Consider the following 16,194-nt stretch of genomic DNA (forward strand, 5'->3'; position numbering starts at 1 on the left):
GAAAAAAAGAAAAAACCTGGCCTGATTATTCAAGTACCATGTTAACCATTTTTTTTTTTGTTATTGTTGTTTTGTTTCTTTGTCGTTGTTTTTATTGTTTATAACTTATTGAAAACAAGAATGCGGTTGAAAACTGAAAGGAAATAGTGAGCTCTTTGAGTTAAATAAATTTTACATTAAAATATTTCATCAACAGGCTACTTTAACAATCACAATGAAAATTATAAGCAAACATTATGCTTCAGGCTGTGTATAGTAAGACTTTTGTGCTTAATATTAGTTTTATTTTTGTATTTTACTACAGATATTCAGGAAGTCTCTTGATCTACAGGTAGCATTCAAGTTGTAGTCAGACCTGGGGGTCCATATTGATTTTCTTCTCTTATGAAAGATTTTATGTTCCCATTGTAATGCACAGATAGTGTGTTGTACATTGTATGGACAGGCAGTATATATAGTGTATGTTGTACATTGTATGTACAAATAGTTTATATATAGTGTGTTGTACATTGTATGCACAAACATTGTATATAGTGTAGTTGCACATTGTATGTACAGATAGTTTATATGGTGTGTGTTGTGCATTGTATGTACAGATAGTTTATATAGTGCATGTTGTACATTGAATATACAGATAGTATATATCGTGTGTGTTGATAGAATTGAAAGTGTAATACTGTTCCTATTTGATTTCCTTCAAAAACTGATGTGAGTTAAAGGGCATAGAAATAAGTAATTCTAAAATAATACTAAAAACTATAATGGCAAAGGTTTTAGGGTATAAAGTGATGTACATAAAGTAGACCTATGCTTTAACCCTAAATGACCAGATTTGTAGCATTACATGTAATAATTATTTCTCTAATGAGTAGCATATCTTTCTTCCATAGTACTGGTAAGCCCTTATGGCTTAAATGGAACACTAACAGGCCAAGCATACAAGATGTCTGACCCAGCCACCCGCAAGTTGATTGAGGAATGGCAGTATTTTTACCCGATGGTGCTAAAAAAGAAGGAGGAGTTGAAAGAGGAAGAAGAGCTGGGATATGATGACGATTTCCCTGTGGCAGTTGAAGTAATTGTTGGTAAGAGAAAATAATTTTACCTGGAGAACTTTACCTTCGTCTTTTTAAAATTTTTTAATTTATTTTTATGTGTATGCGTGTATTGCCTGCATGTAGCTAACTGCACCCATGTCATGCAATGCCCGCAGAGGACAGAAGAGGCTTTTGGATCCCCTGGAACTGGAGTTATAGACAGTTGATAGCTGCCATGTGGGTGCTGGGATTTGAGCCCGGTCTTCTGGAAGAACAGCCAGTGTTCTTAACCACTGAGACACTCTCCAGCCCCAGAACTAACAAAATTCCCTTAAATGGTTGGTGGAAGTCACCATTGAGAACATTTGGGCTTAGTGATTTTTTTTTTAAATTTATCTTATTTTATTTATTTTATTTAATTATTTTAATTTTATGTATAGGCATGTATTACCTACATGTAGGTAAGTGCACTTGAGTTGTGCAATGCCCACGGAGGTCACAAGAGGCTGTCAGATCCCCTGGGACTAGAGTTATAGACAGTTGATAGCTGCCATGTGGGTGCTGGGATTTGAGCCCAGGTCTTCTGCAAGAACAGCCAGTGTTCTTAACCATTGAGCCATCTCTCCAGTCCCTGAGCTTCATCTTTTTTAGTTTCAAAAGATAATTATGCAGATTCATCAGAAACAGCCTCCATAATTTTCCCATCTTATTTTTTATTCTCTTGACATGATGGTATATGCTGAGTAATCCTTCCTGAAGCAGCAATGGTCCTTGTATTTCACATGCTGTTACCATCATATTTGAACACATATTCAAGTAACTGTTAACGAAGGAAGAATGAAACATAACAGTTTGGGCAGTCCTTCATTTCCCCCATCGAGCTCTGACCTGATCACTGTTAATAGTGGGTTTGGTAGTCTTTTGTGGACACTATGTCAGGCCTGGCTCTCTTTCCTTACAGGTGGTGTTCGGATGGTCTACCCTTCAGCTTTTGTTTTGATCTCTCAGAATGACATCCCAGTTCCTCAGGGTGTTGCCAGTGCGGGAGGTCATGTTACAATTGGGCAGCAGGGGCTTGGTAGCATGAAAGACCCAAGTAACTGTGGGATGCCTCTGACTCCACCCACTTCTCCAGAGCAGACCGGTACAGGTGAGTGCTACTGGGGAAGCTCCTGAAAGCCCCAGAAAGTCAGCAGCATGGCAGAATTCCTGGTGGAAGCAATGGAGATAAGAGAGCAACTTAGAGATCTTATAAAATAGGACAGAAAATTTTAAACAAGTAGAATTTATGTGTTTGAGGATTTTAATTGTACCATATTAGTCTTCATTCTGACTTAACAGTGTTGGCACTGTGCCTAAGTTCTACACACACACTTACCCTTCACACTTGTGTCCACATTTACATACATTGGTAGGAAACTGGATGTGGATTGTCTTTTTTTTACTTTTCAAACAAATGGCAAACACTGTAATAGTTACCCCTATGTCACTGTGACCAAAATACTTGACGAGAGAGAAAGGATTCACTTTGGCTTACATTTTCAGAGGAATTAGTCAATAGTTGCGTGACTCCATGTCGTTACACAGAACATCATGGTGGTAGGGAGGTGTGGTGCAGGCAGTATTTTCCTTCTTGAAGACAGGAAGCAAAGAAAAAGAAGGTACAGCAAGTAGCCAGGGCAAGAGAGCAGTCCTAAGGACATGTTCCCAGTGTCCCACTTCATTCAGTGAGGCCCTGTCTGCTGTTTTTCACTGCCTCCCAATGCCATCATACTTTGACCCTACCAACAGTTTAATCCTTTGATTAAATCTGTAGGGCAGGGCTTATAAAGTTTAAAATCGGGATATAACTGACTCTGAAAATGCTATTATAGACATACCAGAGGTGTACTTCACTTGTCCCTCAGGCATTTCCTAGGTCAATCATGTTGATAACATTAACCATCATGAACACCAGACCAGAGATAATTAAAGCCGTTGCCCAAATGATCATTGCTAACCAAGGACAAATATCAAATTATCCTTTTTCCATTTTATTATTAGAGTAGCACCTAGGAGCCCTGAATATATTCTTTGTCCGTGAAAATGAAAATGTTGACACTCCTTCATGGAAAAATTCAAGAATTGCTTGAGTTGAGAACAGGTTTTTTTTTTTTTTGGTCTTTTTGAGACAGGGTCTCCTTGTAGCTGCAGCTGGCCTGGATTCGCTAATGGAGATCAGGCTGGCCTCGAACTCACAGAGATCCGCCTGCCTCTGCCTCCTGAGTGCTCGGATTAAAGGTGTGTACCACCATGCCCAGCTGGGGTTTTTTTTGTTTGTTTGTTTTTAATTGCAAAGTGTAGTCATTATGCTTCTGCTGAAATGAAATTATTCATGGGCATTTGATATGGGCCCTGTTGGTAATGATTTGAGATGCTCTGAAAACAAACTCTGTAGCAGGATGCATATTTACATGATGATTTCTATGATTAGGAAAGATGGCATTTCAAAGTCTTTAACATTTTGCTCACCACAGATAGGCATTCAGTAAATGCTCATGGTTGAAAGCATATTGAGAAACCACAGGCATTGTGATTGAGCAGACCTAACTTTAAAGCCTGACTCTTACAAAATGAGTGACTTCATTCATTCTCATGCTTTATCAGATCCTCAGTTTCCTTTTCTGTTAATACATACTTTACAGAAGTGCTGTAAAAGTATCAGGGAGTGTACATGGAAGCACTTTGTAAATAATACAGCAGTATGCTGTTACAGTCAAAATGTAAAACAATACTCAAGCCTCCAACTTCAGCACACATTATTAAGTTGTCTGTTAGGAATTAGTGATAAAGTATTTTGAAAGAAATAGAAAGTAGTCTGTGTGTTTAAGAGCCATGTAGGGGGAACCTGTGACCCTCTGTCCCCATAGGTTTCTCATCTGTGGATAACACTAACCACAGATCTAAAATATCAAGAAAAAAGCTGGGCGTGGTGGCTCACGCCTTTAATCCCAGCACTTGGGAGGCAGAGGCAGGCAGATCTTTGTGAGTTCCAGGCCAGCCTGGTCTACATAGTGAGTTCCAGGACAGCTGGGGCTACAAGGAGACCCTGTCTCAAAAAGACAAAAAAAAAACACGCCTTTAATCTCAGCATTCCGGAGGCAAAGTCAGGTGGATCTCTATGAGTTCAAGGCCAGCCTGGTCTACATAGAGTTCCAGGACAGCTGGGGCTACAAGGAGACCCTGTCTCAAAAAGACAAAAAAAAAAAGCGAAAAAAAAAGGAAGAAAAAAAAAGAGAAATAAAATATCAAGAAAAACATTTTATCTGTACTAAACACATACAGACTTTTTCCTCCCTTATCAGTGTTCCTTAATCTAGTATAGTAGCTATTCACACAGAACTTACGTTATGTATTACAAGTAATTTGGAGACCACTTAACAGCATACAGGAAGATGTGCTGGGGTAAGTGCAAAGACAATATACTATATGAGGGAGTTGAACCTCCTGGGATGTTGGTATTTGTAGCGAGCCCTGAAAATATTCCCCCGTAGATACTGAGGGATCCTCATATTCCGTCCCCCTTAGTTCTGTATGGGTATGTAATACCAAGCTAGAATCAGAGGAACACCATATAGTGATGGGAGTCCTTTATTAATAGCCAGTGGCCAGAAAGAGGACTAATGTCCAAAAGAACTCTAGACCCTGAGGAGAAGCAGGGCAGGGCTTATAAGGCTTAAAACCACAATAACATCATGCTCGGGGCAAAACCAATTACCATAGTTACATCAGACCAGGGAAGGTCAATTAACAAAGAGGTTTTCAGTTAAAAAAATTTTTGATTAGGATAAAATAAATTTTGCAGAATGCAGAAACGGTGGGCTCCATAGAGATGCAGGTATAGCTGGGAGGGACGTGCTACCTGGCTACTTGTCAGTTTCCCAGTATTGTAGAAATAGTGTACTCCCTGATGCTATGTGCACTAGATGTTCTGCCTGGCTGGTTGCAGTGGGACTGCCTGGGCAAAAACACAGGGTAAAGCAAAATTCAGCTAGAACAAAATAGAGCAAGCTTTGGCATTTCATATATTATATATCCAGGTCTGACAAAGCAGGGAGTCTGGATGATCTCTTCTGAAAAGATCGTTGCCACCAACCAGTTTTTATTATAATTAAATTGAAGGAAAAATACTTTATCTTTTGTCATAATCCTCATAGAGAAGAAAGATTGATAGAAAGACTATAATTGTCAGTATTTTGAAGTTTTAATTTCACTTCAAGGTTTTGATTTGTAAGAGTTGCACTACTTTTTTAATTTTTTGTCAGTTTTAGTTTTATCTGGTTCTTTATCAATTTGTTTCCAGATACTTAGTGAAATTCATGTTCACTTTAAAGTGAAAGACCTGCTGTATACATGATGCCCTTGACTTCTAATCATTTCAGAACTCTTAAGAGTTCATAGTTTAAATCAAGAGCTTTTGTCTATGATGAGTTTTATTATAGTCCTCACAACTCTGGATCTTCACATTCTTTCCCTTTAGCTCTATGTATGCTATTACACTGGGCCTTGGGTAAATAACTCTCCCACTACCACCTTACTTGCTAAAGGAAACAATGTAATTAAAGATTCTGATATCTTTGTAGTAAAATGAATTTGCCCAAATGTCATGTTCCATAGTGCCAATTTACAACTTAGGACTCTTCAAGAAGAATTCTTGGTCGTCCGCCCCCTCCCCTTGCCATTCCAGCATTGAATGTTAGCATGGTTCCCTAGATCTAGTAGCCAAGAGCTCTCTCCTAGATTAGCAGAGGATCTAGAAGGGCCAGACAATTTGGTGAGATCATGTATATCATATCTGGAAGGGAAAGTCTTCCTTGCCTCTTGTGTTTGATGTGTGGAGGTTGTAACTGAAGTTATAACTTTCAGTGTGCATGTATCTAATAGCTTAATTCCATGTAAGATGTGAGCCACATTTTATTTTAGTCAGTAAGTGCTACTGAAAAACATTACTCCAACCTTCATCACAAGCATATTTGTGACTTGTTTTCCCCCACCTTCTTTTGGGGCCACAGATTATTTCCTTAAATGCCATGGACGTTTATTCTCTAGGATGTTTGAGGAGAAATTGTCTTGTTATGTACTTTGTTATCTACCTATTTATCTAGGTTTTTTTGATAGACATTTGAAAACTAATAAAACTGAAGTGAACTCTCCTGCATGGTGAACCAAGTCAACACACTTTTAAAATAACAAGCTAGTAATGGAGGTCCAGATCTCCTGCCTCCTTTAGTTTGTCTCGTCTGTAGTGGTAGTACTTTTCTGGGAACAAGAAGTCTTCAGTCTTTAAAATGTAATCATTCTGTTGTTTGTTTTTTAACTGGAGATAGGCCTAACCATCCAGCAAAGTAATGATGTGTTACATCAACATGGAGAGTAATTTATGTTATAAGGACGCTTCACATATTTTTCAGCTAGCAGTGCAGATTTTCCAAAGTGCTTAAGTTGACTCTTGGTCAAGATGTTTTGTACCTATGTTCTATTAAGAACAAACCCCACAATATACTTATTAAATCAAACAGGTGAAAGTAATCGAAGTGAATGGAAATTGATTTTAGCATTTGTCTTGTATGAAATAGGAGTAGGATCTTCTGAAAGTATCGTCATAGTGTATGTGGTCAAAAGAAATGGGTTACCTGTTCCTTTAAAGATGGAAAAACTAAGTGAATTCCTTTCAGAGAAGCCACTGACTTTTGAATCCTCTGACATAAAATGTTGGGACAACCTTTTTCAGATTTTTTGTACTAAGCCTTGATAACTAGTATCAGAAATCAGACAGACAGTTCCATACACAAATTTGAAATTTGACCTTGTTAAAAGCTTTGTGCTATTAGATTCTGTCTTTTGCCTGCTTGTGTTATAGAACCGTTTAGCTAAACAAGCATAAAGCTTTCTCTGCTATTCTGTTCTGCCTTGAAACACATTTATGTTTATATTTAAAAACTCAAGTATTGAATGTTTACATTTTTATTACTAAAATTATGAGCCCTTCCTTCTAAGTTGTATCCAAAATATGTAGAATAAGAATGCATCTGTATGCATCTCCCCTGGTGGATGTTTACATGTTAATCAGATCAGCTGCTTTAGGGAAAACACAAAGAATCATATAGCCCTGGACAAGTTGGTGTTGACTGGTTAGTTATATGTGTGAGACACAAATTTTACTCATACCTACAGATAGTGTTACAGATAGGGGGTAGGGGACAAAGACTCAGGTGAGTTTGAATAATTGAAATGCAATACAGTTTATGTACCAGGGGACATTTTCCAAATCATCTTTGTTTTCCAGGTGACAGTGGAGGTGTGCAAAGTGCTGCTAGTCACCTAGGTTCCCAAGATGGGGGGATGATAACTATGCATAGTCCAAAGAGATCGGGGAAGATTCCTCCAAAACTCCACAATCATATGGTCCATCGAGTCTGGAAGGAATGCATCCTCAACAGAACCCATTCTAAGTATGTTTTCTGGATCATAGTTTGATAACAGTCTCCTTGATTGCAGAATAAAGAGGGTCAGTCACTTCTTACTACTGTGTGACCAAACCTGAGGGTCTTCACATTTTCATTTTGTGATCTTAATATGATCTGAATATGATTCAGGACAAAGATGTTAAAAATCAAGACATTTATTGGATTTGATTACTGTGGAAAAATTTCAAGTTCCTGATCATCTAAAGACTGACTGGAATGGTGTTGATGTGACCTTGTGGGCAGGGATGTCTCAGAGTTTACCCTGATTGTCAGTGCAGCCGTTGGTTGGGCTTTCTTTTGCATACAGAATTATCAATTATTTCCCAATAAGGGAAATGAGCTTCTTGGACAATTACTGTGATACGTTGGCCTTGTGTTTTAATTGACAGCACATACCTGAATGATGAAATGTAGAGGGCCTATTCAGATTAACCACTCTTTTTCTATTTGTTGATTTGAGGAAACTATGTTTACTCATCCTCTACCCCACTCTACTTCCTTTCTATTCCTTTCTGCTTGCTTTACTTTACTTGTTTTGAGGGAAGAAAGAATTGATTCCAAGAAGAGACTTCTGGTGATTATTTTAATTGTCTAAATGACGATAACAAACAGTAGTCAATAACTGAGTTTCAGCTTATGAAGATTTATGTAAACAGCACAGTTTCATACCTGTTTTAGTATGTATTTTATGCCCACTTTCTTGATTGATACTAGTAAAAAGAATCTTCATTTTCTAGAACACAAGGCTATGGATATTCTTGTTGATAACTGCTAAGAACTACTCATTTGGAAGTAAATTAAATGCTTCTAATGAAACTCCTTTTCAAAGTTATATATAAAGGGGCTGGAGAGATGGCTCAGTTGTTAGAGATCACTTGCTACTCTTGCAGAGGACCTGAGTTCAGTTTCCAGCACCCATGTCAAGCAGCTTACAACTGCCTATAACTCCAGCTCCCGGGGATCCAACATTCTTTCTTGGATTCCTGGGCACCTGCACTCGTGTACACAGACACATAAACATAATTAAAAAGAATCTTTTTAAAACAGCAAGTAAAGTTCTATATACAGATTTAAGACCTGTCCTTTGAATCAGTTTTTTAGCAGATTTATACTAAATACTCATTTCCCAATGAATTGGTTCTAGACTAGGCCACTGAAGATGTAGACAAAATCTAAAATAATTGCCATAAAAAATTATATATTCTAGAAGACTATCTCCAAGCATTTAGAGCTAGTCTTCTCTGTTAGAATAATTGGCACAGATATTTTTACTTATATCTGCAATGCCTAAATAATTTCCAAGTTAGTATTTCTTTTTCATTACCTTGCCATCTTTGGTTGTTAATCTGCACCAGCCTTACGCTTCCACTATCTCTAACAGACCATAGCAACCAGTACAGAATTGGGAAGTGAAACACCAAAGAAGATAGGAAAGGGTATGGTGCAAGAGAACTCCTACAGAGGCACCATTGAGAAACTTGCAGTATCAGCTTTGGGAAATCAGCAATTCAAAAATACTCTCATATTCCGATTTTCACTGGAAATAATAGAGAAGTACATTTTGCTGCATTATGAATGACATATAGGAGATAATTTTTATTTTTGTTTTAGTTCACTTAAAAGTGCTTAGAATACTGTCTTCAAATGTTAGTAAATACATGGGAATTTTGAGAGTGATTTAACAACGTCAGTGTAATTTATAAATGACACCAAAAGGTAATTTAAAACAGATTTTTTTATTCATAATTTAGGTGGCTTTTGTATAACCTGTGAGTACAAGCATGAAGTACTGGGGTTTAAACCCACGGGGCCTTGTATGTGTATAGGTGACTTTTAAAAAATAAACAAGAACTAATAATACCTGATATTGTTCAATTGCTGTATATGCCATCCATGTTAAAATATAAGATAAACTTAGATAGGGATCTTTGAATCCTGCTCCTGGTCAAATAGCAGATAGATGTTTTTAGTTGTTCTGAGCCAATTTGTTAGCAGGATTCCATTACTGTGTATAATGTAGTCAAGCTTTTGTTAAAAACAATTTTCTCTCTAGAGGAATGATTATTATCTCATGTTCGTACAGAAGGTACATTTTTAACCTTTTTAGGAGGAGCCAAATGTCAACTCCAACTCTTGAAGAAGAGCCTGCTAGCAATCCTGCTACTTGGGATTTTGTGGATCCAACCCAAAGAGTCAGCTGTTCTTGTTCCAGGTGGGTTTTTAAAAAAGGCAGACAGACCACAGAGTGGCAGCTCATTCTCGTGGCTCATCTTCTGGCCTCACAGACCACTTCTTCCTGGTCTCTTTGTTGTGTTTTAAGTCTTCTCCAGTAGGGAAGAAGAGAATTAGTCTTTTCTAATATGCAGATGATGCTGTTTTAGTGTCAGGACTCAAGAGTTTTTTATTGAAAATAGGTTGGCTGAAGTCAATAGAATTTTGATTAAGCAGACTTTTTAGGTAAGTTTTGCTATTGATAGTAGTGTTGCTGTTTTTCTCATAACTGATACAGGTATTTGGTAACCCCTTACTAAAGCCACAATTACTGTAGTCATGGTGCCTTAATTGCTAATTCATTGAGGTATTTGGATAGAGCCCTAAATTGTTTTCTGCAGAAAATTTTTGCGTCTTATGATTCACCAATAATTGTGGTAGTAAGGAATCTTGTTGATACTGATTTGTGGTAGGGTTCTTAACATTTTAAGGATACAAACCTTATGTTCCAGTTCAACAAATGGTTAGAATGTGCCTTGATTTTTCACTTACTTCTAAAGCATAGATTTTCCAATTTGACATTGCTCACTACTTACAGGAGGTTCACTTGATATAGGTATATTCAGAAAATGTCCATTCATTTTCAGAAAAGGGGCTTTTAATGTTAGTGAGTGAGATAGGAGATAAAACCCCTTTCCACGCATACACTGACGGGGTAGTGTTAATACCCTCTTCTGTCCCTTCGGCCTCTTGTGGTAATTCTCTTTTTCAGCTTCACCTTGATGGGTAGCCCCTTGTTGAGAAAAGTTAACTTTCAGCATAATCGTACTTACTGCTGAAAGAGGAAGAACATTTTAGAAGAAGTTGTTTGTGCTTTCACTGTCTCCTCTCTGAGCTTGTGAGGATTTCCCTACAGCCTTAGGATGGGTGTGATTTGTAGTAGCTGAATACCTGTTTTACTTTTGTCTCTTGGCTGTTGTGAATCCTGGGGGCAAGGATAGGGTATTCTGTTCTTTTCTAGATTTATAGGCAGCACCCAGCTGAGCTATGGTCTACTTTTAGCAAGTACATGGTATATAAACCGTAGGGTGTTTGACTTGGGACTTTTTCTTACTTTTCCTGATCTTTCCTACAATCTAAATTTTCACTTAATGAAATCTTTTTACTGATTAATACCACATTTTTATTTGCTGCCTTGAATTATTGTATGCCTGCTTTTTGTATGATGCTTTACTTTTTGTGCTCTGGAAAGACTGCTCTAGTTCCTTACCAAATTCTTCTACCTATGCTCTTTCTAATAGTGGTGTTCATACCAGAGTGCCATCCCATTATTCCAGACATGCATCTCCAGACTTTACTTCTCACATATGCTTTAGTACTGAATGCTTAGAGGGCCTTTGAGAAATATCCTTGGGGAACAGGGAGCCTGGAGAGATGGCCCAGTAGTTAAGAGCACTGGCTGCTTGTGCAGAGGACCCAGGTTTGGTTCCCAGTACCCACATGACAGCTAACAGCCATTCTGGTTTTTTCCTTTTCAGCCTCGAAGCTTAATCACTTTTCTTCTAGTATTGTTGCTGCATTCACAGTGACTTGCTCTGAAATGGCTATTACTATCCTTTCCTCTTTCACCACATTTTCTTGCATTGTCTTGCTCTGACTTATGTTTTCTTGTAGCACCCACCACCTAGTGACCGAGGATCCCTCCAGGCTCTTCTTCTTCGGCCTGCCCCAGCCAGGCTCCTGTGGTACTCAGGGGTTTGCTGCATGGTCTCTCAGTTCAGGACACAGTCCTGATTCTAAATATAGAATAATATAGAATAATATAGAATAATATAGAACTGAGTCATTTGATACAGTTGAAAGAGGCCAACTTTATGACATTTATACAGAGGAGTGCATAATGAACTTTCCAGAAGGCCAGTACAGTTAAGCCAGTTAAACCTCTCTAAGAAAACCCAAATCTGTCTATACGTAGAAGATTTTTAATGACACAACTGAGATCTATCTGATGAGATGCTCACTTACTACTGTGGGATGGTGCTTTTGCTGCTTAAAACACACCTTTTGTTGTACTTTTCATAGCCTTATGTTTAGAACACCTTCAAAGTCAGGAATTTTGTTTTATTTTTTAGAGTAGCAAAGAGTTTGGCCAGAATATTTTCAGATTATCTGCTGCAGGATTACTGAACTGGTTATGGAATGACTCCTCTCACTATTTAATGGCCAAATGGAGCAGGGCAGCCATCCTGCTGTCCCACTAAACCATCCCATTATGCCACACAAATCCGTTTTACTGCCCACGAGAGCATCATTTAGTGCAATGCAGCAGTAATTTAATGCCACCCAAGTGGCCTCAGAGAGTTACAGCTACACCAGAGAGCTTATAAGTTTTCCCTAGGAATGATTTATATATTGGGAGGAACTGGCTGACCTGCTATATGACTTTGTTGCACAGATTAAACCTTGGCATCATCTAGTGGAGTCTTGCTGAGTCATTTCTCAGGCCTGTGCATGCCAAGAAGTGTGGGCAGATTTGGTGTTCTTGCTGAGATGAGGTGGGGTTAAGGGACATATGGTGTGTGTGCTGATTCACAACCTTTTTACTTCTGTCCCATTTTGACATTTGTCTGTAAGGTTCAGAGTTGTCTCATGTCTCTTATTTTCTGGCTGCAGTAACAGGTAAGTTCTTAGTATATTTATCCTATTAAGTGATCTTATGATTAAATATTTTTCGTAGTTTCACACTTCAGAGGATGGGACATAGTAATTTACAACACTATAAGCCACATAAACCATTGTGCACTAAGAGTTAGAGTGTTACAAAATAGAAACAGAAATTTTTTGCTTTACTGTGTATTCAATCTTGTAAGGTTTTTAAGATATAGTATGAGTTGGTTGTCTGAAGTTCCCACCTCATTAGCAAGATATGGGATTAGCAGGATATTAATTCATGTTTCTCATTAAGTCTGCCTTTTATCTGCTTGATCTTGTGTGTGATCGACTCTTCAGGTTCTATGAGATGTTTGTAGCCTTAGGCATTATAAGCATAACTAGAATGCAGAGCCCTTTCTGATGTGTTAGTCATTCAGTGTGTGCCTGCAATTCCTTGTCAGAGGCACTTTTGTATGTTACAGTGAGGTAGTTCCTTGTACCTGGGTATTTGTTGACTTTATTTTAATTCTCATTGTAGGCATAAACTTTTAAAACGTTGTACAGTAGGATCCAGTCGACCTCCCACAATGTCTCAACCAGGATTCAGTGCAGGACCATCATCATCTTCATCCTTACCACCTCCTGCTTCTTCTAAGCACAAAACAACAGAAAGACAAGAAAAAGGAGACAAGTTGCAAAAGAGACCCTTGATACCGTTTCACCATAGGCCTTCTGTGGCCGAAGAGTTATGTATGGAACAAGATGCGCCTGGACAGAAGCTAGGGCTGGCAGGGATAGACTCCTCCTTGGAGGTGTCTAGCAGTCGGAAGTATGATAAGCAAATGGCCGTGCCTTCCAGAAATACAAGCAAGCAAATGAATCTGAATCCTATGGATTCACCTCATTCCCCTATTTCCCCTCTGCCACCAACACTCAGCCCTCAGCCACGAGGTCAGGAAACAGAGAGTTTGGACCCACCTTCTGTCCCTGTGAATCCAGCCCTCTATGGGAATGGGCTAGAACTTCAGCAGCTGTCCACTCTGGATGACAGAACTGTGCTCGTAGGCCAAAGACTGCCTCTGATGGCAGAGGTCAGCGAGACAGCCTTATATAGTGGGATTAGGCCCTCAAACCCAGAGGCATCAGATAAATGGTGGCATAGTTTTCGTCTCCCGCCCAGCGAAGATGCTGAGTTCAGGCCTCCAGAGCTCCAGGGAGAGAGATGTGATGCCAAAATGGACTTGAACTCAGAGAGCACTGCACTGCAAAGGTAAGGATATTGCTCTAGGGTGGGACTCTTGAGGTCCCAAGAATGCCTGTCTGTCTCTCCCTGGCTCCTCTCCATCTCTCTTCCCCTCGCTTTGCTAAACCTTCAGTGACAAAATGAAACCAGACCTTTCTTTTCTATTCTAGACTCTGCACATGGGAAATATTTAAAGTCTGGCAAGACAAGCAGCCCCAGACTCCTCCTTGGAGGTGTCTAGCAGTCGGATGTAGCAGTCTGTTCTTAAGAGGCTTTTAAATAATGTGGCATGTAAAGGCCTCTCTGTAGCTTTTTAGGACACTCAGTGTATATTCATTTATTGGGGGCTACTGTTTATTAATTAAGAATACCATTTCATGAGATTTTTCCATATTGCTGTCTTATGTGTGGACACTTTCTTTAGAGGAAGTCTTTGCATACATTTAGCTATGCCATGTATCTAAGAAGTATTAGCATTTATTAGTGCTTGGAATACTATCAAGTATTGTAAATACTTGATATAGATTATCTCATTTAATCTTCACTATAGACATCATTATGCTAGTTTGTGAACTGAAAAACTAGAGTTGAACCCAGGCAGTCTGTCATGATAATCTGTGACAATCTTTATCTGTGATAATCTTTTTTTTTTTTTTTTCCCCGGTCCTTTTGAGACAGGGTCTCCCTGTAGCCACTGCCGTCCTGGAACTCACTATATAGACCAGGCTGGCCTTTGAACTCACCGAGATCCACCTGCCTCTGCCTCCTGAGTGCTGGGATTAAAGGCGTGTGCCACCATGCCCCGGTAACCTGTGTTTTTAATTTAAGAATCTATGGACTCAGAGACAAAAAAAACAAATTAACAAAGCCTTCTAAGTTTTATTTCATCATGATTGAAATCTCAAAAGCCAAAAATAGGATACTGGAGAATATAAATTTTCTTTTTTCTTGATCTGAGTTTGATCCTTGAGATTCATATGGTGAAAGGAGAGAACTGACTCCCTAAGGTTGTCCTTGGAGCTCTGCATTGCACACATACAAAGTAAACAAATGTTTAAAAAATTGTAAAAGCATGACTGTTGCTTTGAAAAACAAATCCATTTGCCTTATATCACTTAAATTATGTTTTATTTCACCTTTCAGACTCTTAGCACAACCTAACAAACGGTTTAAAGTCTGGCAAGACAAGCAGCCCCAGATGCAGCCACTCCACTTCCTCGACCCATTGCCTCTGTCACAGCAACCTGGAGACAGTTTGGGAGAAGTCAATGACCCATATACCTTTGAGGATGGTGATATAAAATACATCTTCACAGCAAATAAGAAATGCAAACAAGGGGCAGAGAAGGAGTCCCTGAAAAAGAGCAAGGTACCACTTTCCACCAAGCCAGTCCGCTCGGTATGGGATTCTGTCACGTGTGGGAAGACTTGAGGCAGAATGTGTGAGGAAGCCTTGCCTGAGTGCTCTGCCCTCATGTTCATGCTCTTGGTGCTGTTGTAGCGAACAGCCTATTGCTCCTTTCTATGTCATGGCTCACCTTGTTCAAAAGTCAGCCGAGCATAAAGGAAGCTGCATACTTCCCAGGCTGTAGCTTGTACAGTGCATGTTTCCTCTCATATGCTAATTATTGTTGGCCTATGCTCCCTGTTTCTTTTAAAATATTTTCCAAAATACTTGAAATGTAAAACAAAAAGTACTGAGTGTAGTATCTATTTACTAAGCGCTTCTGTTTAAAGTGCTGTGCCTCTCTGCTCTCTGATTTCATATTAACACTATCCATAGATTGTCAGTATTAATTTGACTAGTTCCATTGTGATAAAAATGAGTACTGGGTGTGCCCGCTGTCTTTAACTTTAAATTTTAAGACATTCTAAAATACTGGGCCATTTAAAGAGTTGTTCTGGAGAGCCAGCAGAGCATAAGTATAACAGTTGAAAGAAGCCAGTAGAGGTGAGGGGAATGCTTTTTAGATTCCTTTACACTGTATGGAGATCTGTGAAGATCCAGAGGCTCTATCTATAACTCAGTATCTATAACATTACTAAAGGCAGCTTTTAACACCATAGCAGGTCTGTAATCACATGTCTGCCACCAGTACCATTTAAAAATTGACACTGATTCACTCAGAATACCCGAGAGGATTGAAGGGAAAGTGGGGGAGTTCTTGGTTCTGTATAAATTCCAGAGCAAGGACATGTCTTTGATTTCCTTTGGTTGCATAGACCATGGTTTATCATACTGTGCTCATAACAAGTTCCATTCAACGCGCTAATTCTTTGTGTTCTCCCTCATATTCCACACTTTGGGTTGGTGTTCATGTGTTTTGTTTGGCTGAATTTATTACACAGTCAGAGGATGGATTTGGTACCAAGGATGTCACTACACCAGGTCATTCCACGCCGGTGCCTGATGGGAAAAATGCCATGTCTATTTTCAGTTCTGCTACTAAAACAGGTGTGTACAATGATTATTTGACTCACTTGGATTGTTACTAAAGTAAAATGCAAAGGAGATGCATCTCGATTTTAAAGTATATTCTTATGG

The 16,194-nt window shown here is 38.9% G+C and overlaps 1 protein-coding gene across 1 annotated transcript in view; it reads left to right on the plus strand.

The window, feature by feature from the left end:
* Nucleotides 1-16,194, plus strand: part of Med13l (mediator complex subunit 13L) — a 352,308-nt gene that overhangs the window by 290,829 nt on the left and 45,285 nt on the right. The window contains exons 6-12 of the mRNA XM_008847464.3: nt 891-1,085; nt 1,999-2,187; nt 7,363-7,528; nt 9,651-9,755; nt 12,945-13,676; nt 14,793-15,018; nt 15,999-16,104. Of these exons, the coding sequence (XP_008845686.2) occupies nt 891-1,085; nt 1,999-2,187; nt 7,363-7,528; nt 9,651-9,755; nt 12,945-13,676; nt 14,793-15,018; nt 15,999-16,104 (1,719 nt within the window). The remainder of the gene's footprint in view (nt 1-890; nt 1,086-1,998; nt 2,188-7,362; nt 7,529-9,650; nt 9,756-12,944; nt 13,677-14,792; nt 15,019-15,998; nt 16,105-16,194) is intronic.

Source organism: Nannospalax galili, unplaced genomic scaffold (genome assembly GCF_000622305.1).
Source record: "Nannospalax galili isolate Female #2095 unplaced genomic scaffold, S.galili_v1.0 scaffold120, whole genome shotgun sequence".
Lineage (NCBI taxonomy): Eukaryota > Metazoa > Chordata > Mammalia > Rodentia > Spalacidae > Nannospalax > Nannospalax galili.